This window comes from Trachurus japonicus, chromosome 11 (assembly GCF_045865225.1).
Source record: "Trachurus japonicus isolate A0001 chromosome 11, Traja_1.0".
Lineage (NCBI taxonomy): Eukaryota > Metazoa > Chordata > Actinopteri > Carangiformes > Carangidae > Trachurus > Trachurus japonicus.
In genome coordinates, this window is record NC_140917.1 from 5,390,418 (window position 1) to 5,416,963 (window position 26,546).

At 43.0% G+C, this 26,546-nt stretch overlaps 1 protein-coding gene across 5 annotated transcripts; it reads right to left on the reverse strand.

The window, feature by feature from the left end:
• On the reverse strand, positions 1-26,441 carry eya3 (EYA transcriptional coactivator and phosphatase 3). Of its 5 annotated transcripts, none has more exons than XM_085790782.1 (19): positions 26,332-26,441; positions 22,782-22,880; positions 15,108-15,157; positions 14,949-15,025; positions 13,225-13,308; positions 13,091-13,139; positions 11,299-11,408; positions 10,847-10,984; positions 7,787-7,872; positions 7,490-7,697; positions 6,683-6,852; positions 6,492-6,575; positions 5,589-5,678; positions 5,453-5,511; positions 4,480-4,643; positions 2,682-2,796; positions 2,049-2,170; positions 1,849-1,949; positions 1-135 (listed from the first exon to the last, which is right to left on the reverse strand). In XM_085790782.1, exons 2-19 carry the CDS (start codon positions 22,827-22,829, stop codon positions 55-57), a joined length of 1,836 nt encoding a protein of 611 aa, XP_085646908.1. In that variant the 5' UTR covers positions 22,830-22,880; positions 26,332-26,441; the 3' UTR covers positions 1-54. The 5 variants fall into 5 exon arrangements, with proteins under 5 accessions (XP_085646908.1, XP_085646909.1, XP_085646910.1 ...); XM_085790783.1 differs by having other exon boundaries at positions 15,104-15,157; positions 26,332-26,428; XM_085790784.1 differs by lacking the exon at positions 13,225-13,308.
• Positions 26,442-26,546: the final 105 nt, after the last annotated feature.

The following is a 26,546-nucleotide window of genomic DNA, read 5'->3' on the forward strand; positions in this document are numbered from 1 at the left end:
ATCACCATGACGACCATGGCGACCATGGCGACACCTTCCCTCCAATGAGCAGCTCTACAAGAAGTCCAGCTCCAAGGCCTGATGCAGCGACACCAGGTCACCGTGGGTGGAGATCCTCCAGAAAGGCATGTTGTGCTGCGGGGGGGGGGGGGGGGGGGGGGGGGGGGCAGAGTGTTAGAGAGGATTCATGCTGCGTTCAAAACAACTCGGAAGTCAGAAAAAACGAGCTCCAAGTTGTAAAAAATGAATTGAACGGCGGCGAACTCGGAAATTACAGGTCGGAAACTCGGGTATCATATCAGAGCTCCGACTTTCCGACTTGACGTCACGACAACAACAAAACATGGCGGCCCTCGTCTTAGACGGTTAGAATTTAAAAATGTTACGTTATTTGTTGAAGTTTTAATGCATATATTTTGTGTAATATAGACCTTTTCAGAGAGTATAAACAAATACAGGTGTTACCAAGGATACGAATTAAGGCTCCATTCCATTTAGTGTAGCAGAGCTTTTTCTAATGAGCCAGCAGCACCCTGACTCTGGCTGTGTTCGAAATCACCCCCTATCACGGATGTAGTGCACTATATAGTGTGTTCGCCATTTTGTAGTGTTGTTCGAATTCTCCGCGATTAATTTCATCCACTATGTAGTGGATGACAAAACACCCACAATGCACCGCGAAATTGAGTGAACAAGCGATGTACACTACTTTCTACTCCCCTATCCCACAATGCAATGCTGTCGTGTTTTGCCAGAGAAGAAGAGGAAGCTAATTAGCATGTTAGCTACGATTTATTTAGGCAATTTACCAAAAAAACTCCTCAGACGTATTTGCCTTCGCTCCGTTTGCCTCGTCTGAGGAGCAGGAGTTGGGCAGCAGCATCCGAACATTAACAGGCAGCATTAAATCAATCGAATTAAAAAACTGTAGTAGAATATGTATTAAATACGATCTGACGAGCTAAGCTAATAGCCACAGAGCATAGCCACAGAGCCGCTAACGGCTCACGGTCGGGACACACAACAGCAGTTTACCAAACCAAACTTCCGATATTTCAACAGTTTATTGTCCGAGTAACACAACCACACAGAATCACATCCTAAAATGTTCCCGCAAGTGTCCGGTTTTTCTTATTTTATTTATTATGTGTCCGGTTTGTTTCATACATCCATGGTTTGTTTACATGATTCTCGGCGCGTCTGCTTCCGTCACAGCAACACCTGGCGCATCAGCTGACGCAACCACGTCCAGAAAATTACCGTCTAGTGTCCGAATTCTCCTCCCATCGTTCCCTACATCGTGTACATGATGTAGTGCACTATATCATATACATGATGTAGTGGATAGGGAGTGAGTGAGTGAGTGGATGATTTCGAACACAGCCTCTGTTTAGCCTGAATGGAATGGAGCCTTAATTCGTATCCTTGGTAACACCTGTCTTTGTTTATCCACAAGTTTCCGAACGTCATCTATGGGCAAACCCGGAAGCCGGTTTTGCCGGTTTGGTGGAATTGTACGGTTACGTTTCCATGGTTTTCAGTCGTTGTCATAGTTGCGGTAAATGCATGGATCTATTAACGCCGGCTTTTAACACGGATGTCAATTTGTGTGGTATCCATTGTTAAAAGCTGGTGTGATGATCCATGCGTTTTACAGATTTTCATTGAAAAAAAAAAAAAAAAAAATCCATGCATTTACTGCGACTACTGAAACCATGGAAACGCAAACATAAAATTCCACCGGAAGAGCAAAACCGGCAAAACAGGCTACGTTTTTGACGTTCGGAAAAAGGTGGATACTCTCTGAAAAGGTCTATTGCAGTAGCCTATATGAAATGTGTGTCTGACCTGTTTGGCGGCGAACTCTTCGTCCCGTCCGTCTCCGATCACCACGTACGTCACCTTCTTCCCGAAGCGAGAGACGATCCTCTCGAAGCAGCTCTCCTTCCCTGCAGAGACACAGACAGAGACACCTTCATCATCAGCAGCAGCAGCAGCAGCAGTGAGGTCACAGTGATGTCAGAGTGATGTCATCAGCGGCCCCTGACCGATCTTGGTGGCGCTGTAGATGTTCTCGATGGGGAAGACGTCTCCGAGGCCGTAGAGCAGAACCTTGGCCAGAGCTGGAACCAGCTGAGTGGTGGTGACCAGCACGTTCATGCACTTCCCCCTGAACACACACACACACACATTATTTATTTAGTTATTTATTCGAAACATTATTCATAATAAGTATCCTACAGATCTTTTTAATCAGATTGGTTATAATGCTGATGTTCACCACTACAGTACCAGAGCTTCAACTTAAGGTCTACTTGCATTACCACGACCAAGAACTAATTCAATGAAAAGCACTGTTGTATATAGAGGCATTTCGTTATGGAATACTCTTCATTTAAATATTAGGACTATTCCCAGTAAAAAAGCATTTAAGAAACATGTAAAGTCACTTTTTAGACTTAAGAGTTAATCTTTCATGTTATCATTTTGAGAACTTTCTCTTTCTTTCCCTTTTTTCTTTCTTTTTATTGTAACTGGATCTGTGTATTATTATTTTATTTTGAACTTTTGAAAAGGACCCCAGGAAGACTAGCCTGGCGTTTGTGCGTCGGCTAATGGGGATCCTCAATAAACAATAAACAATAAACAACAATGATGTTCCAGTGTGTTGCCGTGGCGACCTGGACTGGATGAGCAGCAGAGACTTCAGAGCCGTGCTGAGCCACGAGTCTGTGACGCCTTCGATCTCCGACTGGAGACGAACCAGCAGATCCCTCTTCATGGGGTTCAGCAGGCCTGACACACACACAGACAGACACACACACACAGACACACACACACACAAAACAACGTTAGTCTCAGGTCCTAACCCTGGGAGAAAAGATGAGTTAGAAGAGAAGATGTGAAGTCTCCCAGTGCAGCAGGAAACTGCTCCATTGCTCTAGTTTTCATCCAGGTTTCATCTCTGACTGGTCTGGGAACGGTGATAACAGCTAACCCCGGACTCAGAGGGGAATAGCACTAGCCTATCAGAACTAAACATTGGTGAAATGAAGGAGTTTCTCTGCAGATAATGTGTTAAAACAAACGTGTGCATTCTGCTGCCCTGTAGACTCCATTATACGGATATACGCTGCTCTCGGCTGGAGATCATTTCATCACAACGACTTGTAATGACACCAAAGTTATCTGGGTGAGGAAATGATCGTAGTTTATGCTAGAAATAAGGTCCAGGTTGTAAAAAACTGAAATTATCCTTTAATTAACAAACATCAGGATGTTGCAGAGAGAACAGAAGTGGGGTTATATGTGCTATACGCTCAGCAGCAGCAGCTGGTTTAACCTACAGACGACCAGCTGCAGGTTTGACTACAGGTCAACGTCCAGTCTGCTGTGTTTGAACTCCTCCACTTCCTCCCTGTCCTCTACACCCTGTGTGTGAACTAGTTCCCCAACAGGAACAGGTTTCTGACCACGGAGCCAGTTCCTCCTGTGACGTCAGCAGAGCTTCATGTGAACCAGTGGTCTGACATCACACATTACTGGCAACCTCACGATCACGAGCAGTCATGTGATCACGGCCGTCAATCATGTGTCAACTCCGATATTTTTATATGTTGCATTTTATTTGAATTCAATTTATATTTGAGAAAGTGAAAGTATAGAATACAGCTGTTTAAGATTGTGTGTGGTGTTTCTAATCATAATTTTAAAAAGAATAATAATTAGTTAAAAGAATATATTTATCAGTAATTTTTTTAATCAATTATTAGACATTTCAGGCGACCCTACATGGGGCCCCGACCCTAAGGTTGAAAAACACTGATGTAAACACAACGACACCAGACAGACAGGTCTGGTCTGGTTTGATCTGGTCTGGTCTGGTTTGATCTGGTCTGGTCTGGTCTGGTCTGGTCTGGTTTGGTTTGATCTGGTCTGGTCTGGTCTGATCTGGTTTGGTTTGATCTGGTCTGGTCTGGTCTGGTCTGGTTTGGTTTGATCTGGTCTGGTCTGGTCTGGTCTGGTCTGGTCTGGTCTGGTTTGGTTTGATCTGGTCTGGTCTGGTCTGGTCCTGTCCGGTCTGGTTTGGTTTGGTTTGATCTGGTCTGGTTTGGTTTGGTTTGATCTGGTCTGGTCTGGTCCTGTCCGGTCTGGTTTGGTTTGATCTGGTCTGGTCCGGTCTGGTCTGGTCCGGTCTGGTCTGGTTTGATCTGGTTTGGTTTGATCTGGTCTGGTCTGGTTTGATCTGGTCTGGTCTGGTTTGATCTGGTCTGGTCTGGTCTGGTCTGGTTTGGTTTGATCTGGTCTGGTCTGGTTTGATCTGGTCTGGTCTGGTTTGGTTTGGTTTGATCTGGTCTGGTCTGGTTTGATCTGGTCTGGTCTGGTCTGGTTTGGTCTGGATTGATCTGGTCTGGTTTGGTCTGGTCTGGTTTGATCTGGTCTGGTTTGGTTTGATCTGGTCTGGTCTGGTCTACTCACTGCCTACGTTCCCCTTGTAGCTGTTGTAAATCTCCTTTAGTCGTCGGTAGCGAAACGCCAGCTTGCGCATCCACTCCACGCCGCCCTGGACGCCGGCGGTGGCCCCCGAGGCCCCGCCCCCTCCGCTGGGGCCGCTGAAGCCGTCGGCCAGGAAGTTGTAGTTACTGAGGAGAGAAACACACGTGTGTCCAGTGTGTGTGTGTGTGTGTGTGTGTGTGCGCATGTGTGTGAGTGACAGGAGGAACAGACATTCGTTAAAGGGATAGTTCAACATTTTGGCAAATTGGCCCATTGCCATAATTGCTATAGTCATAGCAGTAGGTTCATTACCTTTAATTGTAGGTGTAAGCTATTTTCAGTACAGCGGAGCGCAGCAGCTGGCTGCTCAGAGCTACGCTATGGAGGCTAAGGGAATTTCTTGGTTTCCCCCATTAAACTCATCAAATTCAACATCCCAAAACTCCACAGCGCTTTTGTAGACAAGTTGTGACCTGCACAACCACCACGCTATGAGATAATGACGGAACGATACGAAACGGAGCCGTTTTCGAGGTAAATACAGGGTAAATACGGAGACTGCTTGCTGAAAAACTGTCCCTGAACGCAACGCGCATCAGCGGTTTTGTATGAATTTACCTCGAAAACGGCTCCGTTTCGTATCGTTCCGTCATTATCTCATAGCGTGGTGGTTGTGCAGCTCACAACTTGTCTACAAAAGCGCTGTGGAGTTTTGGGATTTTGTATTTGATGAGTTTAATGAGGGAAACCAAGAAATTCCCTTAGCCTCCATAGCGTAGCTCTGAGCAGCCTGCTGCTGCGCTCCGCTGTACTAAAAATATCTTACACCTGCAATTAAAGGTAACGAACCTACTGCTATGACTATAGCAATTATGGCAATGGGCCAATTTGCCAAAATGTTGAACTATCCCTTTAACATGTGTGTTGACAGGAAGTGATGTCACTGTGACCTCACCCCAGGTCCTGTCCGTTGTCGTCGGAGGCCACGTCCTCCACGTGCACCTGGTCACACTCCTGCCGGGAGACACAACAGGTGTTACAGCCGAGTCACCAGCCGCCTGAAGCTCCGCCCACACCGTGACCTCACTCACCTCCAGGTCGTTGAAGAACAGGTGAGTGTCGGCCAGTTCAAAGATCAGCTCCTCCATCTGCAGACCCAGGTTCAGCACCGTCGCCGGGTCCTGGTGCAGACACACACACACACACACACACACACCGAGGTCACACTGACAGCTGCAGACACACACACACCTACATACTAGGGGTGTACAGCCAGTGCACTATCCGGATTCGTTTTCGTATTTGGGCTTTTAAAAAAAACTTCGGATTCGGATTCAAGAAGAAACCGGAAGTAGGTGCACTGACTTCAGCCGAGCTAGCCGGCTAACTTCCGCTTTAGCTCTGTGCTAACTAGAACGGGAATAAAATAATGTAATGGTGCGGCTCTTCTAGACTTTCCAAACGTAATCGGACTGAATGGATCAAATTCTGGTAGAGAAACGAGTCGTTTCGCGGGGGTTGTGACACTCAAAAAAAATTATCCACCGTTTTATAGCCGCTAGCTTCTTTTCCCATTATTGTCTATGAGAAAAATGCTAAGTTGTTGAACGGTGACCCTGGAAGTATCGGTGAGCACTTCCTGTCTACTGTAATGCAATGCATGCAGGGAGTTGCTGTTCCTTAGCAACCCTAACGTGAACTAGACACAAATGAAACAGTGTTGCCTGCTGGTGTTTGGCGTCTACTCGTGTTGTGCTTCTATGGCGGCGCAGCAACGTTAAGGTGCACTAGCGCCACCTACTGTGTTGGAGTGTGAACCAGAATCACCTGGTTATGTTGCTGCTGCTGATCCAAACGTTTCTTTATAATGAGGAGAAACTTCGGACAGCAAAACTATTCCGTATCAAAGCATTATTCGTGTACTTCTGAATACGTATTTGGGTTCGGGTACACCCCTACTACATACACACATCTACACACACACAGACACACACCTTGCCAAACTTCTGTGCGTAGGAGCCGGTGAGCAGCGAGTGGAAGATGATGATGGTCTCGTCCAGATCCCACAGAAAGATTCTCTGAAACCAACAGACGACACAGTGACATCATCACTCACTGGGCGGAGCAGGCTAGCCGGTTAGCAGCTAATGCTAATGCTAGTGCTACGGTCGGTCAGGTGAGTCACCTCCAGGTCGGTGTCCGAGGGGGTGGAGCCTTCAGACTTCTTCCCCTTCCCTTTAGCTTTTCCCACCGAGTTCCTGCGTCCGACCTCGTCCTGCTCTCGGGCTCCAGAGGGGGGCGCCACGCCGGGGGGAAGAGCTGCTCCCGCCGGGACGTTTTCAGGGGGCGACGCATCTGAACACAGGACAGAGGACACAGGTGTGAGGTGAGGTTAGCCTTCGTTAGCCCTGTTAGCTCTGTTAGCCTCCATTACCCTCTTCTAACCCTTCATTTGCCCCCGTTAGCTCTGTTAGCGTCCGTTAGCTTTGTTAGCCTCTTTTACCCCTGCATTAGCCTTTGTTAGCTCCGTTAGCCCTCGTTACCCTCTTCTAACACTTCATTAGCTCTGTTAGCCTCTGTTAGCTTCCGTTATCCCTGTTAGCCTTTGTTACCCTCTTTAAACCCTTCATTAACCCCCGTTAGCTCTGTTAGCCTCCGTTACCCTCTTTTAACCCTTCATTAGCCTCTGTTACCCACTTTCAACCCTTCTTTAGCTCTGTTAGCCTTCGCTACCGTCTTCTAACCCTTTATTAGCCTCCCTTAGCTCTGTTAGCCTTCGTTAGCCCTGTTAGCCTTTGTTACCCTCTTTTAACCCTTCATTAGCCTTCGCTACCGTCTTCTAACCCTTTATTAGCCTTCGTTACCCTCTTTTAACCCTTTATTAGCCTTCCTAGCTCTGTAAGCCTCCATTAGCTCTGTTAGCCTCTGTTAGCGCTGTTAGCTCCATTAGCCTCTGTTAGCAGCCAACACAGCCGTCTGAGTGTGACCTCACCTCTGGGAGGAAGTCCAGCTGAAGCCGCCCCCTCCGACTTCACAGACGAGTATCCGGCCACGCCCACTCCGGTCACACCCACACTGGCCCCGCCCACACCGGCCGCCTGCTCGTCACCGCTGGGGAGGCCGGTGGGGACGTAGCTGGGGGGCAAAGTGTAGTACTGAGAGAAATGACTCTGACCCAGAGAGTTGAAGCTGCTGAACTCCTGCAGGAGGAAAGAGGAAGAAGAACCTTATTTACCTCCAGTAGACATTTCTGGTCAGTGTGTAGTTGTACCTGGTAAGGCGTAGTTACCTGGTGAGTGGCGGTGGTGGAGGCCGTGGTCGTAGCGGTTGCCGTGGGGATGTTGGAGTACACACTGGAGGTGGTGAAACTTGAACCTGGAGACAGAAACAACTCATGAGAAACAGCTTCAGAGGAAAAAGGAGGAACTTCTTCACAAAGACTGAGGCCACGTCCACACGACAACGTTAAAGGTCTGAAACTCTGAATCTGTTCATTTACAGCTCTGTCTGAACGCTGAGAGGGCTTTTATTCTGAAAACTCTGGCCCTGTGTTTTATTATGAAAAATGTATGGTTGTGTTTTATTCTGAAAACTCTGGGCGTTTGTTTTATTCTGAAAACTCTAGCCTTGTGTTTTACTCCGAAAACTCTGGGCGTGTGTTTTATTTTGAAAACTCTAACCCTGTGTTTTATTCTGAAAACTCTGGGCGTATGTTTTATTTTGAAAACTCTGGGCGTGTGTTTTATTCTGAAAACTCTGAGCGTGTGTTTTATTTTGAATACTCTGGGCATATGTTTTATTCTGAAAACTCTGGAAGTGTGTTTTATCATGAAAACTCTGGGCGTATGTTTTATTTTGAAAACTCTAGCCTTGTGTTTTATTCTAAAAACTCTGGGCGTATGTTTTATTTTGAAAACTCTAGCCCTGTGTTTTATTCTGAAAACTCTGAGCGTATGTTTTATTTTGAAAACTCTGGGCATATGTTTTATTCTGAAAACTCTGGAAGTATGTTTTATCATGAAAACTCTAGCCTTGTGTTTTATTCCGAAAACTCTGGGTGTGTATTTTATTCTGAAAACTCTAGCCCTGTGTTTTATTCTGAAAACTCTGGGCATGTGTTTTATTCTGAAAACTCTGGGCATGTGTTTTATTCTGAAAACTCTGGAAGTATGTTTTATCATGAAAACTCTGGGCGTATGTTTTATTCTGAAAACTCTAGCCTTGTGTTTTATTCTGAAAACTCTGGGCGTATGTTTTATCATGAAAACTCTAGCCTTGTGTTTTATTCTAAAAACTCTAGCCCTGTGTTTTATTCTGAAAACTCTGAGCGTATGTTTTATTTTGAAAACTCTGGGCATATGTTTTATTCTGAAAACTCTGGAAGTATGTTTTATTTTGAAAACTCTAGACCTGTGTTTTATTCTGAAAACACTAGCCCTGTGTTTTATTCTGAAAACTCTGGGCGTATGTTTTATTTTGAAAACTCTGGGCGTGTGTTTTATTCTGAAAACTCTGAGCGTGTGTTTTATTTTGAATACTCTGGGCATATGTTTTATTCTGAAAACTCTGGAAGTGTGTTTTATCATGAAAACTCTGGGCGTATGTTTTATTTTGAAAACTCTAGCCCTGTGTTTTATTCTGAAAACTCTAGCCTTGTGTTTTATTCTGAAAACTCTAGCCTTGTGTTTTATTCTGAAAACTCTGGGCGTGTGTTTTATTTTGAAAACTCTAGCCCTGTGTTTTATTCTGAAAACTCTAGCCTTGTGTTTTACTCCGAAAACTCTGGGCGTGTGTTTTATTTTGAAAACTCTAGCCCTGTGTTTTATTCTGAAAACTCTAGCCTTGTGTTTTATTCTGAAAACTCTGAAAGTATGTTTTATCATGAAAACTCTAGCCTTGTGTTTTATCATGAAAACTCTAGCCTTGTGTTTTATCATGAAAACTCTAGCCTTGTGTTTTATCATGAAAACTCTAGCCTTGTGTTTTATTCTGAAAACTTTGGCCTTGTGTTTTATTCTGAAAACTCTGGGCATATGTTTTATTCTGAAAACTCTGAAAGTATGTTTTATCATGAAAACTCTAGCCTTGTGTTTTATCATGAAAACTCTAGCCTTGTGTTTTATCATGAAAACTCTAGCCTTGTGTTTTATTCTGAAAACTTTGGCCTTGTGTTTTATTCTGAAAACTCTGGGCGTATGTTTTATTTTGAAAACTCTAGCCTTGTGTTTTATTCTGAAAACTTTAGCCTTGTGTTTTATTCTGAAAACTTTAGCCCTGTGTTTTATTCTGAAAACTTTAGCCCTGTGTTTTATTCTGAAAACTCTAGCCTTGTGTTTTATTCTGAAAACTCTAGCCTTGTGTTTTATTCTGAAAACTTTAGCCTTGTGTTTTATTCTGGAAACACTAGCCTTGTGTTTTATTTTGAAAACTCTAGCCTTGTGTTTTATTCTGAAAACTTTAGCCTTGTGTTTTATTCTGAAAACTCTAGCCTTGTGTTTTATTCTGAAAACTTTAGCCTTGTGTTTTATTCTGGAAACACTAGCCTTGTGTTTTATTCTGAAAACTCTAGCCTTGTGTTTTATTCTGAAAACTTTAGCCTTGTGTTTTATTCTGGAAACACTAGCCTTGTGTTTTATTTTGAAAACTCTAGCCTTGTGTTTTATTCTGAAAACTTTAGCCTTGTGTTTTATTCTGAAAACTCTAGCCTTGTGTTTTATTCTGAAAACTTTAGCCTTGTGTTTTATTCTGGAAACACTAGCCTTGTGTTTTATTTTGAAAACTCTAGCCTTGTGTTTTATTCTGAAAACTTTAGCCTTGTGTTTTATTCTGAAAACTTTAGCCTTGTGTTTTATTCTAAAAACTGTGGGCGTATGTTTTATTCTGAAAACTCTAGCCTTGTGTTTTATTCCGAAAACTCTGGGTGTGTATTTTATTCTGAAAACTCTAGCCCTGTGTTTTATTTTGAAAACTCTAGCCCTGTGTTTTATTCTGAAAACTCTGGGCATATGTTTTATTCTGAAAACTCCAGCCTTGTGTTTTATTCTTAAAATTCTAGCCTTGTGTTTTATTCTGAAAACTCTGGGCGTGTGTTTTATTCTGAAAACTCTGGGTGTGTGTTTTATTCTGAAAACTCTGGGTGTGTTTTTTTATTCTGAAAACTCTAACCCTGTGTTTTATTCTGAAAGCTTAGCCTTGTGTTTTGTGGTGGCCATGTGACCATGTGTGTGTCCAGGTGAGTCCGTGTGGACGAGGAGCTAAAGAAGACGTAGCTGTGTGGACGCGGCCTGAGGCGGCCGAGGACAGACAGGAAGTGAGGCTGAGTGACAGCGTGGCGGTGACAGCAGCTTGCCTTGGCTCGGGTATGAGTAGTGCAGCGGGCCGGGCGGGGCCGAGGTGTATGTGGAGCTGAAGCTGAGAAACCCAGGCTGGCCACCAGAGGGCGCCTCAGGCAGCCCTGTCTCTGTTTTTATGCCTGGCCACATAGCACCTGAAGATAAAAGAGAGCAATGGAAGCAGAGGATGAAAGAGACGGCGAGAGGCGTGAGGAAAGGTCAAGAGGTCAGAGGTCAGAGGTCAGGGGTCATGTCCTTCAGTCTAGGTGTGTGTGATTGTGTTTGTGTGTTTCAGCTCAGGTCAAAGCAAACTGGTTCCACAGCAGCAAAGCTCAGTGAAGCACATGGACAAAGGAGTGATGCTGGTTTTAGTGAGCGGACAGAAGAGGAAGAGGAGGAGCAGGAGGAAGGGAGGAAGGGGGGAAGGGGGTGGTGGGAGGAGGAGGAGGAGGAGGAGGGGGAGACTGACCGAAGGGCGGGAGGCCGTAGGTCTGACCCGTCTGAGGGAAGGACGAGTACACGGTGGACTGGGCCAGAGGAGGGAAGGACACCGGGCCGGTGTAGGACGTCACCGCCGGACTGAGGAGACACAACCAGATAAATATACATCAGTAAACATTAGGGCTGGGAGGGGGCGGTGCGTGGCGCAGTGGTTAAAGCGGCCACCCCATGTAGAGGCTACAGTCCTCAACGCAGGCGTCCCCGGTTCGAATCCCGCGTCGGGCATACCTTTCCTGCATGTCATTCCCCCTCTCTCTGCCTCCCCCTTTCCTGTCTATATCACTATGTACGATCAAATAAAAGGCAAAAAAGCCAAAAAAATATACTAAAAAAAAAACAAAAAACATTAGGGCTGGGACGATATGCTTTCCATTCTTCTACGATTTTTTGGATGGCGATTCGATTTAAATTGCGATTCTACGATATTGCAGATTCTCTCGATTTTTAGTCTGCATTTTTAACATTTATCTGCACACAAATACTGTAGGAGCCTATAAATTAACATATTCCATTATAAAGTGAACTTAAACCCTTTTCAAAGCCTGTACTCTCTGTATGTAAAAAAGGCTAACAAATGCACATTGCACAATATTTAAAAAAAAAAAAAAATCGATTTAAAAATTGTCAAAAAGGATATCGCGATATTTATATGAATCGATTTTTTCTCCCACCCCTAGTAAACATATAGCAGAAGGTTCACTAGCATCCTCATAGTTCACTAACTAACTAATAACGCCTGTAAGTAGATTTGCTCTGACGTTTTTGGAGCAGTGCAGAGCCACACACGAGGCTGCAGCCGGTGAGCTGAGCTCATGGCCCGGCCAACCTCCGTCCTCGTCCCGGGGGGGGGGGGAACGAGCCGAGTAACTTTACCCACAGGTTTGTAGAGGTTTACCGCCGGCTGGTTAAATTATTTTTAGGAGATAAATGCTGGTCTCGTTGATGAAATCTAACAATTGTGGCAGTCGCATTAGTTTATTTGAATGAAAAGTGAAGCTTCAGGCGTGTGTGTGTTGGACAGAAGAGCAGCGCAGCCTCGGGGCTCTGTACGTACAAAAATCACCACATTTACTTCAATAAATAAATAAATAGTTTTACAATGAGCCGATCAATTCATCCGTGGTCAGTTTATCCAAACAACGCCTGTAAGGAAATTTGCTCCGCCGTTTTCGGAAGAGTGCAGAGCCAATGAGTTTTATTCCTTGATCCTGCCTCAAGTTCCTTTACAGGGTATATACAGGAATCTTGAAGTTAATTTTAATACCTTTTTAAGACTTTTTCAAGACCTTCTCAATATTTTTCAATACCTCACCACCACTTCAAGCTGTAACCATTTACATCAGTGACACTTTCAACTTAACAGTTTGTGATAAAGACTATAGACCACTATGATACAACATAATTCAAGGATAATAAATCATAGGCAGAGTTTATAAAAAAAAACATTGCTCCACTCTCAAAAAACAAAAACAACAATCTTCTTTTCTTATTTATGTACCGTTTCATCTTTGTTTTTTAATAAAATGAATAAATTCACACACTTTTACAATGTTTTTTAGGACTCAAACTCTTGAACAGCTAATTCAGAAAAAAGACCTTCAACATTTAAGACTTTATAATGTTGTGAAAAGACTTTTTAATACTTTTTAAGGGTCTTAATTTTCCCAAAATTGATTTATCACCATTTAATACTTTTCAAGACCCCGCGGATACCTTGCTTTAACCTAAACGTGATGGACTGTGTGCTGCTGGTCACTCACCTGCTGCTCTGATACACCTGCTGGCTGAACTCGGACGAGCCTGTCGTGTCTGGAAACAGAAAACACAGCTTTAGTCGGACACTCTGACAGCTCGTGTGAACATTAAAACCAGGTGTTGAGGTTGTGTTTTGTACCTGGATGAGTGTAGGAGTTGAGGGCGTCGCCACCACAGGCCTGAGGAGCTGCTGCTCTGTCCAGCTCCGCCTGCTCCTCCTCACCTGCAGCCAATCACACACCTGTAAATACCCTCCAGCCAGTGGTGTAGTCTATGTGATACTCAGGTTTACTCAGTATAGCCACTGAAAATGCATAAATACACTGCTCAAAAAAATAAAGGGAACACTTAAACAACACATCTTAGATCTCAATTAATGAAATATTGCAGTTTAAAATCGTTATTCAATATATAGTAGAGTGTGTTGAGAACAAAACAACATAAAAATGATAAATGTAAATCAAAATCATCATCCCAGGTTGATTTCACACAGGTGTGATATACTTGGAGTTACAATGTGTTGTTTAAGTGTTCCCTTTATTTTTTTGAGCAGTGTATTTCAGTATACCCAGTACAACAAAACTATCTAACTAAAGTAAATGTCAATGGTTCTCAAAGAAGTGGGAAGGTTGACAGGGTTCAAGGGGCTCCCCAACTTTTTTTTGAGAGAGATTTTACCAGTTTCTTCTCAATTTTTCTTTTTTACTTATTATCTTTTTCAAACATTTTTTTTTACCCCTTTTTGTATTATTGTTTGCCCCTTTTTTGGGAGAGAAATTGTACCACATTTTTCTACAATTATTTGCGAAATCTTAGCACTTTTTCGCCTTTTCTAGAATTCTTTTCTCAATTTTTTAAAAAGCTTTTTATTTTATTTTTTTTTAGAAATGTTACCACTTTTTTCTAAAAAATCTTCAACTTTTTAAAAATGTTTTAATCTTACCACTGTTTTAGAGAAATTTCTCTATAATCTTTCAAAAATGTAGCTAAGCCTAATTTAAACGACATTGATTGTTTGTGTATTTCTGGTGTTTGCTTCAAGATTTTGTCCAATGGGGGTCCGTGGTCTAATTTGTGTAAATTTTGGGTCCTTGATATAAAAAAGTCTGAGAACCACCGGTCTATGTGATACAAGTATGAACAGTTTACCACCTAAAAAGCAGTTTACCCGCTACAAAACATTAGACCATGGGTTCTCAACTAGTCTCACTCTGGGATCCACATTTTCCAATGGTCATTAAGTCGCGACCCACTTTTATAGAATTCAAACCAATAATTTTTTTTTTAAGCCTTTAAAAACTCATTTAGCTCTTTATTGAGCAAAGTGCATTTCAGAGCACATGAATGAAACTGAGGAGGATCATGACAACTGCATGTACGGAAGTGAATAAAATAATATCAAACTGCACAAAATGGAGACCAACAAAACGATATATTTGACTTCTAATGCATCTCTGCATTCAGAGCATATTCACAAAAGTGAATAAATTGCACAAAATAAAGACCCACAAAACAAGGTATTTTCACTGCATTCAGGCCACATTAATAAGAAACTGATATCTTTGCATTCAGAGCAAATAAGAAGAAACTGAGGAGGAGCATTACAACTGCATGTGTTCACGTAAAATAAGTCATTTTTCAAAATAAAAGACATGTCCAACATCAGATGTGCATAAAATTTTTTGACCAGCTGTCCGCGACCCATCCAGAACAGGTCCGCGACCCACTTTTGGGTCCCAACCCACCAGTTGAGAACCACTGCATTAGACTACACCACTGGATGAAGGTGTCTGAGTGTCAGTGTGAGTGTGTGTGTGTGTGAGAGAGTGTGTGAGTGTGTGAGTGTGTGAGGTGTCCACTCACCTGGGTCGAGTGCAGCTGTGGACAGAGCAGAGTACGAGTTCTGCTGCTCTGGACTCTGGGCCTCGCCCCCCACCTCGCTGAAACCACAGAGTCACACTCAGGTAAACTAACTCACACAGGTGCATCCACAAACAGGCAGGAAGAAGAAGAAGAACAAACCTGGGCTCTTTGTCCAGACCGCCGTCCACATCCAGCTTCGCCTTCTTTGCCTGCACACACACACACACAGTCTGATATCAGCAAAAAATACATCGGTACCTGTTTGTTTGTTTTTTTCAGTACCGTCCGTGAGTATCGGATCTATCAATCAATTCTATCAATTCCATCTAAGCATGGATTAATGTTTAAAACTCAATAAATGTGAAAAAGACACTTTAGTCATTCTGTCTTGCAAAGCAGACTGGAGTAGATCAGGAGGATCCGTTGCACACCGACAGACTGAAGCAGGAATCATTAAGAATCAAATCGTTTTGAATCGAAAATCCATTTTGAATCAAATCGTAGCTCCAAAAGTCAGAATCAAATCTAATTGTGAGATAGTAAAAGATTCCCACCCCCATTTAGCGTCTTTGCATCGCGTGCAGCAGCGAGAGTGGACACGGTTTATGAGAGCGTCTTTTAGATGCGAATATTGGAGCCCCCCAACCCCCTCCTCTCTCTCTCTCTCTCTCTCGTCCATCATTTGAAATAAGAAGCGGTACCTACCACCGTCATTTAAATCATCAGACAGATAAACAGCCGTCTCATCTGTCATTTAAAAACGAAATCACGGACTATTATGAGAATCGTACCAGAGAATATTGTAACGGCTGAGTTCTCTTGTTGAACTCCTAACGTCATGTTGCTGCCTGCTCTTTACGCTGTGGAGCTGAAATACAGGAAAGTTTGATGTGTGTGTGTGTGTTTAGTGAATTTAAAAGAACATGGGCCCTTTTTTTTGTTGTTTGGTATCGAATGAGTATCGAGAATCGTGGAAATTCACTGGTATTGGTATCGACTACTGAAATCCTGGTATCTGTCCAGCCCAGTTCTAACACATGATCAATGATGCTGTCTGTGTGAACTGCAGCAACAAGTTCAGAATAGGGTTGTTCGGTATACCGGTACTAGATTGGTACCGGGGTACTGACGCATTTAAAACGGTACTATACTGTGCTTAGATGGGACCGGTACCGGAATCAATTTGGTCTACGTATGGGAAACAATAGTTGTGTGTTTGAGTAAAATGAACGTTTGTGTTTCATTCTATATAGGCTACTACTGATAACAATTTCTCCCAAAAATTACAACTGGTCAAAATAACAAAAAAAGATGCAGTGTTTTCAGACCTCAAATAATGCAAAGAAAACAAGTTGATATTCATTTTTAAACAGACCACTAATGTTTTAATTTAGGAAGAGTGAAGATTAATATAGATGGACATTTCGAGGGGTTAGAACCAAAAGGGCGTAAGTGACATTTTGGGCAAAAATGAGTTCTATATATCAAAAGAAAGGTCTTGATGACTTGTTGATCCTGTATTGAATAAAGCAACAAAACAATAAAGACCTAACTCAAAAATGTGAGTAATGTTTGGAGCCAGAAGGGCGTAAGTGGACTTACGCCCTTCTGGCCCTGAAAAATACATCTAAATAAATACATCTAAATACATGTCGGACCCACATGTTGGTTCAGAGCCAGAAGGGCATAAGTGTAGTTGTTGCCCTTTAACAGCAATGAAAATGGCTGAGAAAACTGCAGACATGGAACTGTCTGAGGCAGAAAAGATTTTGATGAATATTATGAAACAAACTGATGAATCCTATATTAAAGAAGTTAAAGATGAGTCAGAGTTGTTTTTGAATGTATGCCCTCACAAGAGTGATTACAGTAAGACAGAATCATGCCTTGAGAGCCTTACTGGGTTCATCCCCCAGCTCCTATGTACCTGTTATGTGTGTGACTGGGCAACATAGAACCCTTTCATAGAAAAAGGGTCCCATGTTCCCCGCTTTTCCCCAAAAAGACCAGGGCAACATGCCATTTTTTGTCCCATACCTGCAGTGGAGTTGTGACTTTGCAGATTTTTGCCTATTTTTGAGTGAGAAGTTGAGTTGTGACTTTGAGTGAGAAGTGTAATTGTCCCATTGGTTGGGTTTAGGCAATAAAGACAGGAGTTGGTTAAGTTTAGTACAGTAAAAAGACCAGGTAGAGGCTAGACCATAGGGCTAGACAGGCCAGATAGATGGATAGAGTCCAGATAAGTAAAGAGAGTCCATCGACCAGCAACAGCGGGGAACATAGGACCCTTTTAAAATAATTAATGAATGAGTTACATGACAATTAATTACTTATTCAAGTGTAGGGTTGGGCACCGAAAAACGGTTCCAAATAGGAACCGGTTCCTAACGTCCGGTTCCGGAATCGTTAAGAAGCCGTTTGCATTTCGATCCTTTTTATCGGTTCCTAAATGTCCGCACTAGTTTGTTTGTTTTACTCCGCTCGCACTAGTTTGAAGTAATTTGACCCGCCCCGCACCACCGCATCTATTTTCACAACCATCCCCGATTCCCCGCTGCTATTACAGTAAACGTCATACAGCGGCTTTTTACTTTGAAAGGGCAGACAGAGGCGCTGTGTTGCCGGTAGCTTGTCAGTGTGGAGCTCGTGAGGAGTGGGAGAGTCACAGTGCAGCGAGTGCAGCAGCCGCAGCCGCCGCCTCCTCTCTCTCTCCCCGCTCTGCGAGAGGGAGAGAGCAGAGAGCAGACCCCCCGCTCTGCTCTCTCCTCTCAGTGAAAGCAACCCCGCTCTGCTGATGCTCCCAGCCGCCGTCTCACCGGTTCCCTCACACCTCCGCCGGCTTTTCCCGTCAACATCAGCGCGCCCCTGATAACACACTCTGGACTTCATCATCAGTGTTTTTAATGACCCGCCCCACCGCGCCCCGCACCGCAAATAAAGTAAACATTTCTTGACCCGCACCGCGCGTCACTAGTGTACAGGCCTCCTCAGCCTGAGAAGGCAGACATGATTATCTTCTTAAACAAAAACTGTTTTTGATTTGTCATCATGACTGCTCCAGTGTTTGTTTTATTTTGTTGCATATACATTCACCTGTTCTGCAGCTCTTTGTATGTTAGACTGCTTGCCAAGTTTCAGTTTTATAGTTACAGTTAGGGACCCTCCCTTTTAATTGAATACCATAGTTGGCAAAATCTATTTTTGGAGGCCTTTTGGAGGTCTTACAAGCTGTGTAAGATGTATGTTTGAAGTCCAAGCATGCATGCAAAAATGGCCTGTGTGAAGAGTTTGTCAAATAAAAAAATATCCTGTGAAATAAGTTGTGACCTGTTGACCTGCACCTCAAAGAATCGGAATCGAGAATCGTTTAGAACCGGAATCGATATAGAGAATCGGAATCGGAATCGGAATCGCTAAAATCTAAACGATGCCCAACCCTATTCAAGTGTTAATTATTCAATCAGTTCAATGCATTGTTCAGCAGATACGCCCAATATGTCCTAGAAGACTTGGAAATGTTTGGTGCCAAAAAGGCGTATGTGACGTTTTTGACATATTTTTTTGATTTTAAAATGTTTAAGAACATGTTCATTGTGTTAATATGTCATAAGTTTATTACATAAATACTCATTCATATAAGCATGTCTGTGGTTGCAATGTTGTGGTTTAAGGTTAATGAATACAGTTGATTGAAGTCTGGTCAAAATTTTGTTTTGCCTCTCCTGTAAAGTTTGTCAAATGTCACTTACGCCCTTTTGGTTCTAAGCCCTCGATTTAATCCTGCAGCAGCAGTAACTGTTTACTGATTTACTGATTATTTACTGATGCATATGTTATAGTTCTAAGATTTTCTATTAAAATAAAGCCAATAATGACATTTTTTGTATTCTCTTTTTATTTGGAAAAGTACCGAAAAGTATCGAAAAACATGTTGGTACCGATACCGGTACCAAAATGTTGGTATCGTGACAACACTAGTTCAGAACATGTTGGTCCAAACAGGACAAAATAATTCAAACAGGCTTTATATTTTCACTGTTGACTTGACCTCTTGACCTCTGACAGGCGTGAACGACCAACGTCACTCACCACAGAAACACTCTGGTCTTTCTGCTGCACAACATCTTCTCTGTTTTTTTTTTTATCTCATTTATTTTACATTCTGTTTCTATTCTCGTTGCTTTTATTAGATTTCCCTACATTTCCTTTTAGGTGATCGATACAGTGTGATGTCATCAGCTCAGAGCTCAGAGCAGCCGGAGCAGCAGCATCAGACACACCATCAGGTTTCTCTTGAAGCGTTTCCTTCACACATACATCCATGTATTCAGGTTTTAAAACCACTTTACTAACTGGCTCTTTGACAACATGGGGTGAAATGATTAAATAAATATCAATTGAGGAGAGGAACCTAAATGTTTAAATGGTTTGCTACGATCCAGACTTTCGTTCTTTCGTTCTTCTCCACAAAAGACCAACTATCACAATCAGACTGTTGGAGGTCCTGTGGGAACACTGCAGCAAACTATTTTCATATTTTCAGGAGCGTTCCCTCTGTGGCTCCATTTTAGAGAGAGATTATCAGAGTCCTGGAGGCTGTTTTTAAGAGAAACATGTTTTTAAATGTCAAAGTGATGTACCTGTGTGACCTGGGTGGACTTGAACTTACAAAGAGACAAATACCTTCTGAGAGTGTAGAAAGGCTTTGACCAGAACATGGCTTTTAGAAGACAAACCAACAATTACTGAGTGGATTGATATCATTTATAATATCTATGTTATGGAGAGAATTACACTCAAACTAAGGGACCAGACTGATACTTTTGAAGAGAACTGGTGAGAACGGCTCAGCTACGTGTCGACTGGTTTCATCTAGATCAAAACCCTTTAATAAGAAATGTTGTTCCCCTATTCTCAAGAAGCATCTTTATATTTTAATGTACGACGTGCTTATGTTTGACTCCACTGTTTTACTTAATTGTTATTATTATATTATTATTATTGTGGATTGCCATTGCTCTAGATCAGGGGTGTCAAACATGCGGCCCGCGGGCCAAAACTGGCTCGGCAAAGGGTTCAATCCAGCCCTCAGGATGAATTTGCCAACTGTGAAAATTACATAGAAGACATACTGTAAGAGGCATATTGTTGAAATTGCACATTTAATCAAGAAATGTCAAGTTGGTTTGTAAAAGAATAGTTCATTAACTGTAAACATCTTAACTCATTGAGTGCCAGACCTTTTATAAAATGGTCAGTGCCAGGTGCCAGCGTTTTGGGGCATTCTGAGTAATATGTCAAGACCCAGAGAGTATTTTGTACTATGACTCTGAAAACACCAAACAGCTCAAAGGAAAGAGGAGACTCTCTATATAACTAGGGAAAAAAACCATTTGTTTGTACCTTGTTCCATTCTTGATTTATCTTAAGTTGAATAGAGCCTGGTTGCACCAAAAAGACCACTTTTTTTCTAGAAAGCTGAGAAAAATGCATTTTTGTGAAAGAGAGTCTCTCAAGAAAAACAGTGATTTATCCATTTTAATTTTGGCTTCAAAAACATGTAAGACGTCTGAAATTTTCATTTCACATGTTTTTTTTTTACCCTCCACCCCCCCCCCCCCCCCCACACACACACACACACACACAAAAAACATAACAACAACAACAACTAAAATACAACAAGTACGAGCGGTTGCTGCCCCCTCAGCCTCTCCTACGCCCCCCTCCCCCTCCCCCTCCATCCCCCCCCTCTCCTCCTTCTCTCCTGCTGCATCGTCTCTGAAGTAGGGAGGGAGACGTCGTGGCGTCTTCAGCCTCTGTGCTGGACGCGGCCGCGGCAGCGACGCACCGCGCTGATCTCTCGGTTCGTCGTCACGTCGGTTAGACAGCAGCTGGTGAAACTGACTCCGCGATCCGCTTTCGCTTCGGCGTTTCGGTGCTGATCATCTAGATGAGTTTACCTTTCCTGCCTCCTCTGATCACTTCATGCTGGAGCTATGCTAATAGCACCGTAGCTAAGCTTTCCTCCAGCTCCACGTTACACTTGTTCCAGGCTCTGCCCGTCGTTTTTCTCTAGAAATAGAAACTTTTTCCGACTTTTTTATCTCTGTACCGATCGCGCTCGTCTTCTCCTTCCTCTTCACTTCTTGCTCTGATCTACAGTCTTCTTCGTTCTACACATCCCAGAAGCCCCAAAATTACTCACAGTGTGCGCGAGAGCGTCCCCATTTACCAGCCGCAGAAAACTGCATTTGACGTCTATGGACGTCAATGGCACTCAAGCGTTGGATTTTGATTGACGTCCATAGACGTCAATGGCACTCAATGAGTTAATAATGCACTAAAACAAAGGGAACAATTCAATGTTCTTTTTATTTATATGGTATCATGCTATTATTTTACTGGTCCGGCCCACTTGAGATCAGATTGCGCTGTTTGTGGCCCCTGAACTAAAATGAGTTTGACACCCCTGCTCTAGATTAATACACGATTAAATCACCAAGGGGAGGGGCGGGGGTCCTTGGTAGGTGTCTTACGTCGATCACTACCAGTCAACATGGCGGCCAGCAAGAAAAACGCCACATTAATAGTTTATGATCAGCATTAATGATCTAATGGGTCGGCGTGTTGCTGCACTTCAAGACGCCGTCGTTAACTTTTAACCTGCAGAGGCGTCGGTGCCGCAACATTGTAGAGATTTATGAAAGTCCTTGTGAACATTTCAATACATTAAAACAAATATTTATTTGCAGTTTCTCTACTGAACGATGGATCAAAGAGATGCGCCGTGCGACTGTAGGTCTGTTTGTACACGGGGCTTCTCTACAGTCTCTTAATGCAGGTAGAGCGCCGCTTTGTTTTGTTTTATTCAAAATCATCTTGATATCCAGTAAATCACCTAGCAACCCTCCAATCACCAATACACGATGAGATCGCTGATCGTCCCAGGCCAAGCTGTTATCTGTGTTAACTGCTCTGGAAAAAATTAAGAGACCACTTCAAAAAGGAACAGTTCCCCTGGTTTTACTATTCATAGCTGTGTGTTTGAGTAAAATTAACACTTTTGTTTCATTCTATAAGCTACTGACAAAATTTCTTCCAAATATTGTCATTTAGAGCATTTATTTATTTTCAGAAAATGGCAACAGGTCAAAATGACAAAAAAAATTCTGGTGTTTTCAGACCTTGTATAATGCAAAGTTCATATTAATTTTAAAAGAACACAACACTTTTTAAACTTAGGAAGAGTTTAGAAATCAAAATTGGTGGAATAGGGGCGGTGCGTGGCACAGTGGTTAGAGCGGCCGCCCCATGTAGAGGCTACAGTCCTCAACGCAGGCGTCCCCGGTTCGAGTCCCGCGTCGGGCAGACCTTTCCTGCATGTCATTCCCCCTCTCTCTGCCTCCCCCTTTCCTGTCTATCTCACTGTGCTATCAAATAAAGGCAAAAAAGCCCAAAGAATATACTTAAAAAAAAAAAAAAAAAAGGGAATAATCCCAATTTTTTATCGCAGTAGTGTTTTTTATTTATTTATTTATAATCTTTCTTCCTCATTAAATATGATTTGGTTCAGGTGAGCAGCTCAGTAGAGCGAGGTGAGCTTGTGTTGGAGTTCAATAGACACTGGAAAAGATGGCTGCCATAGCAACATGTAGAGAAGCTGATTTATTAACAACATTTTGGAGTGGTCTCTTTAGTTTTTCCAGAGCTGTATGTATAATATGTTACTAAAATGAAACAAATAAAAAGTAAGTAAAAAAGAATAAAACCACTTTACAGTGTAAAACCTGATCTCTGACCCCCCCCCCCCCCCCCAGCGTGGTGGAGACTCACCGGCAGCTCCTGAGCGTCGTCCATCTCTGCAGCAGAGCGAGCCGACATGTCTCCTCCTCCGGTCAGCTACAGTCTGGTCCCGGCCCGTCGCTCTGCACCCTGCACACAGACACACAGCCGCTGGATGAATGACGGGGGGGGGGCGAAGCCTTATGTAGCCTCCAAACGCCTCACTAACCCCCCCTTTCTCCTCCTCCTCTAGTATCACACAGGTGACCAGCAGGTCAGCAGCAGCAGCAGCAGCAGGAGAAACGGGGACACCTGGTCTTCACTCAGGCACGAGACCTGCAGGTGAGATAAGTGTGAGGCTGACGTCGCCCCCCCTCACACCCCCTCACCCCCCCTCACACCCCCCCCTCCTGTGTTTACTGTGGGATTAAGGAAGCGTGCCACCTTACATGTGACCTCACTCATGTTCAATGAAAACATATTCTCCGGCAGCATTAAGTGCTCAGGTGCAAGCTGTCATATCAATAGGTGAAGATACGATCTAACCTGGTTTAGAGGTTTAGACCACCGGCTCCCGCTCGTGCTGACTCGCCCCCCCCTCCACCCCCCCTCCACCCCTCCCTCACACCCCCCGGCTGCACGGACGCAGCTTCTATACAGCTGACATAACGGAGAAAATAGGTCAGACGGCAAACTGAAGAAGGGACCGGAGTGTCAGGGAGTCGAGAGCGCTAGGGAAGTCACGATTATAGATGTTCTTGGTGCGATTATTGACAGAAAAATAATCATGGTGTTACGATTATCACGATTATTATGCATCAATAAATTTCACAACACTATGAATGTGTAAAATCAAATATGGACAAAATATAATTACATTACAAACCTCTTAATATAAGACCAGTTAGTAATCCCCAGGGGGAAGTGTTTGAAATATTTAAGTAATTAATTGTCATCTATACCAAATATTTAAAGGGACAACGAGGAATTTTGGAAAAGCGAAGTGTTTTCACACTACATTTATGAGCCTCCGCACCGTGAAATTCTTTGACCGGCGTAAGACAGACTCATGTTTTCATTCATCAAGAATTAAAGTCAGAGGTTCGAAGACGATCACATACCGTCGTAGTTCCCACCATAAACGGCGATTCGGCGGCGTTATTCTCATGACTCGCCACAAAACCAAAAGTAAAGAAACGCTGGTCGAGCCCACCACTAATAATAACAAAATAACGATAGAGACAAAACGATATATTTATCGAAAATGGAGCCATTAACAAGTGGTAACGTAGATTCATCCACATTAATGTGAGACTTTATTTATAACCAAATAGAAACTCCTCGTTGTCCCTTTAATATAAGACCAGTTATTAATCCCCAGGGGGAAGTGTTTGAAATATTTAAGTAATTAATTGTCATCTATACCAAATATTTAAGTTTATTTTAATCTTTTATTTTTTTTTTTAATTACAAATGACACTAATATTTAAATTCCTGTCAATTAAGTGTTAAGTAAATGGACCAGTATCTGTGCATCTTCCTTTATTTTGGCGCACATCTGCTGATACGGTTCTGACATAATCTTTTTCAGAAAGTGACGGTATTTAGGAATCTTTACGATCAATTAATTGTGTGACGTTTAATACTGCGATTAATTGTGAAAACAAGTAATCGTGACATCCCTAGTGAGCACCAAAACATCAACACACCTGCTCCTGCAGCTGCAGCACTAACACACACACACACACTAACACACCTTTACCTTCAGCTTTACCTGCAGCTTCTGTGCGTTTATGCAAGATTTATGTAAGTGAACTAAAAAAAACCTGTGACATTTGAAGGGAAACGAGGCCACTGAGAGATTTAGAGACGACAGAGCGGTGAGTGGATCTTCTGACCTCCAACACCGCACCGGGCTCCTCCTTTACCAACACATGGAAACATTTACCTTGTTCTGCATTCTTGTACAACTAATTTACAGCCCGTTAATAACATGATAATGTCTAGAAAATAGCCCAGAAATAACAATTAATTTCATAGTAATGTCCAGAAATAAAGCCAAGAAATAACGATGATTAAGTAGAAACAGCCCAGATATAATCAGTCACTTGCAACGACTTCTGGTTTTTCCCAAAAATATCAAAAGCATTAAAAGCCTGTGTGACCTTTGACCTTTATGAAAAACATGATATTACTATGAAACTGACCGTTATTCCTTATTATTAAAACTATACAAACACATTCACACTGGTTTATAAAAGTCACTGCACACTGTCTTTAACATCCCATCATCAGCAGGCCACCGACTGTTGTCACCTGAGGAACATCGCTGCCCTGATACGAGATCCTTCAGCTGCACGTGATCGGTTCTTTAACAAAAAGGCTCAGGGGGAAATCTCTACAACAACAACAACAACAACAACACGCCTTCTCATCTATTTAACTAAAAAACGAAACTCTTTGCTACTGAGTAAAAGTAAAATAGACAATATTGTGTGAGACATTTAGAAAAACTGATCAAATTCAACCCAAGTAAATACATTAAATTAAATGCAGTGGTATTATTCTACAGCTGTAAACACCACAGTCCATCTGCACATGTTGTACCCAGAAACATTTAAACTTTATTATGTCTCTAAAAAAACAAACATTTTCACTGTTTATTATCAATTCATTTATAGAGAAAATGGTTGTAATGACTCATTATTAATATTTAGTTGCTGCTATAATAAATCCGTTATTATCAGATGTACAACAACCAGGATGAACACATTTATGTTTCAGAGGATAAAGTATTGGACATGTTCACTTAAAGAAACGATTAATCGATAAACTACCTCAGACTGTTCTCTGGTTTTATTTTGGCTTCATGCATTTTATAAATTAAATTTGTAAATGAACAGAAGTGACGCTGGACACTCTGGTGTGATGGTTTGTGCTCCAGTAAATATCCAAGCCCAGCACAGTTTGCAGTGAAGGTGAAGTCTGACATCGGACTGGCTATTTCCTGGGAGGCTGCAGTTAGTTTGGCGTTTATTTAAGCACAGAGATGGAGATAAGAGAGGAAACCTGCACATTAAGTGACATGTGTGTGTGTGTGTGTGTGTGTGTGTGTGTGTGTGTGAACATTACAACACTGAGTGACATGGCTGAACCTAACACTGACACTCTCTCTCTCTCTCCAGCATTTAGACGGCGCCTTGCCACAGCTCTGCAGCAGCAGGACCGTTTGTTTGCTCATGTTGTTAGCCTGTTAGCTTCATGAACAGTTTCCCATAGAGAACAACGAGTGCAACCGTTCGTTCTCCATTTAGCACACAATATGCTACCTCACTTTACTTAGCATCAAATAAACAAACAACCGGCTGCAGCAGCCAGTGGTTAGTCTGGCCCCCCGTCAGGAAAGTTTCCCCTCTCCAGAGATTAGCCGGAGCCCATCGAGCAGCCATCGGAGTGGGGCAGAGAAATGGCAGCGTGTGAGCAGCTAACACAGAGCTAACGGCAGCTACCGGGACACAGCCCCCCCCCCTCTGGCCCCCTCCAGCCCCCCCCGGTCCCTCCGGTCCCTCCGGTGCACACACAGCTCCGGTGTCGGTCTTACCATTGAAGGCGGGAGCGAGAAACGCCTCAGTTTACGCGTCTTCAGCGGAATCCACGGTGTCAAGCTTTGTCTGTTGTTAGGGAGCACTATCTGGCAGGAAGCTGCGCTGGCTGCGGTCTCCACTGCGCATGCGCCGGCGACAGCACGTCGATTCAAATGAGTCTGCTTTTTTTTTTTTTTTTTTTACAGCAGGCGACAGGTGTGTTGGCGCGAGC

What these genes read in the sequence shown, in the direction of transcription:
- eya3 (XM_085790782.1), bottom strand. Translation starts at nt 22,829, where the DNA reads ATGTCGGCTCGCTCTGCTGCAGAGATGGACGACGCTCAGGAGCTGCCG. An exon ending in CTACTCATACCCGAGCCAAG is followed by an intron (nt 7,873 to 10,846) that starts GCAAGCTGCTGT and finishes TTCTGTCTCCAG; the next exon opens with GTTCAAGTTTCACCACCTCC. An exon ending in CTGCTGCTCATCCAGTCCAG is followed by an intron (nt 2,171 to 2,681) that starts GTCGCCACGGCA and finishes GTGTGTGTTCAG; the next exon opens with GGGGAAGTGCATGAACGTGC.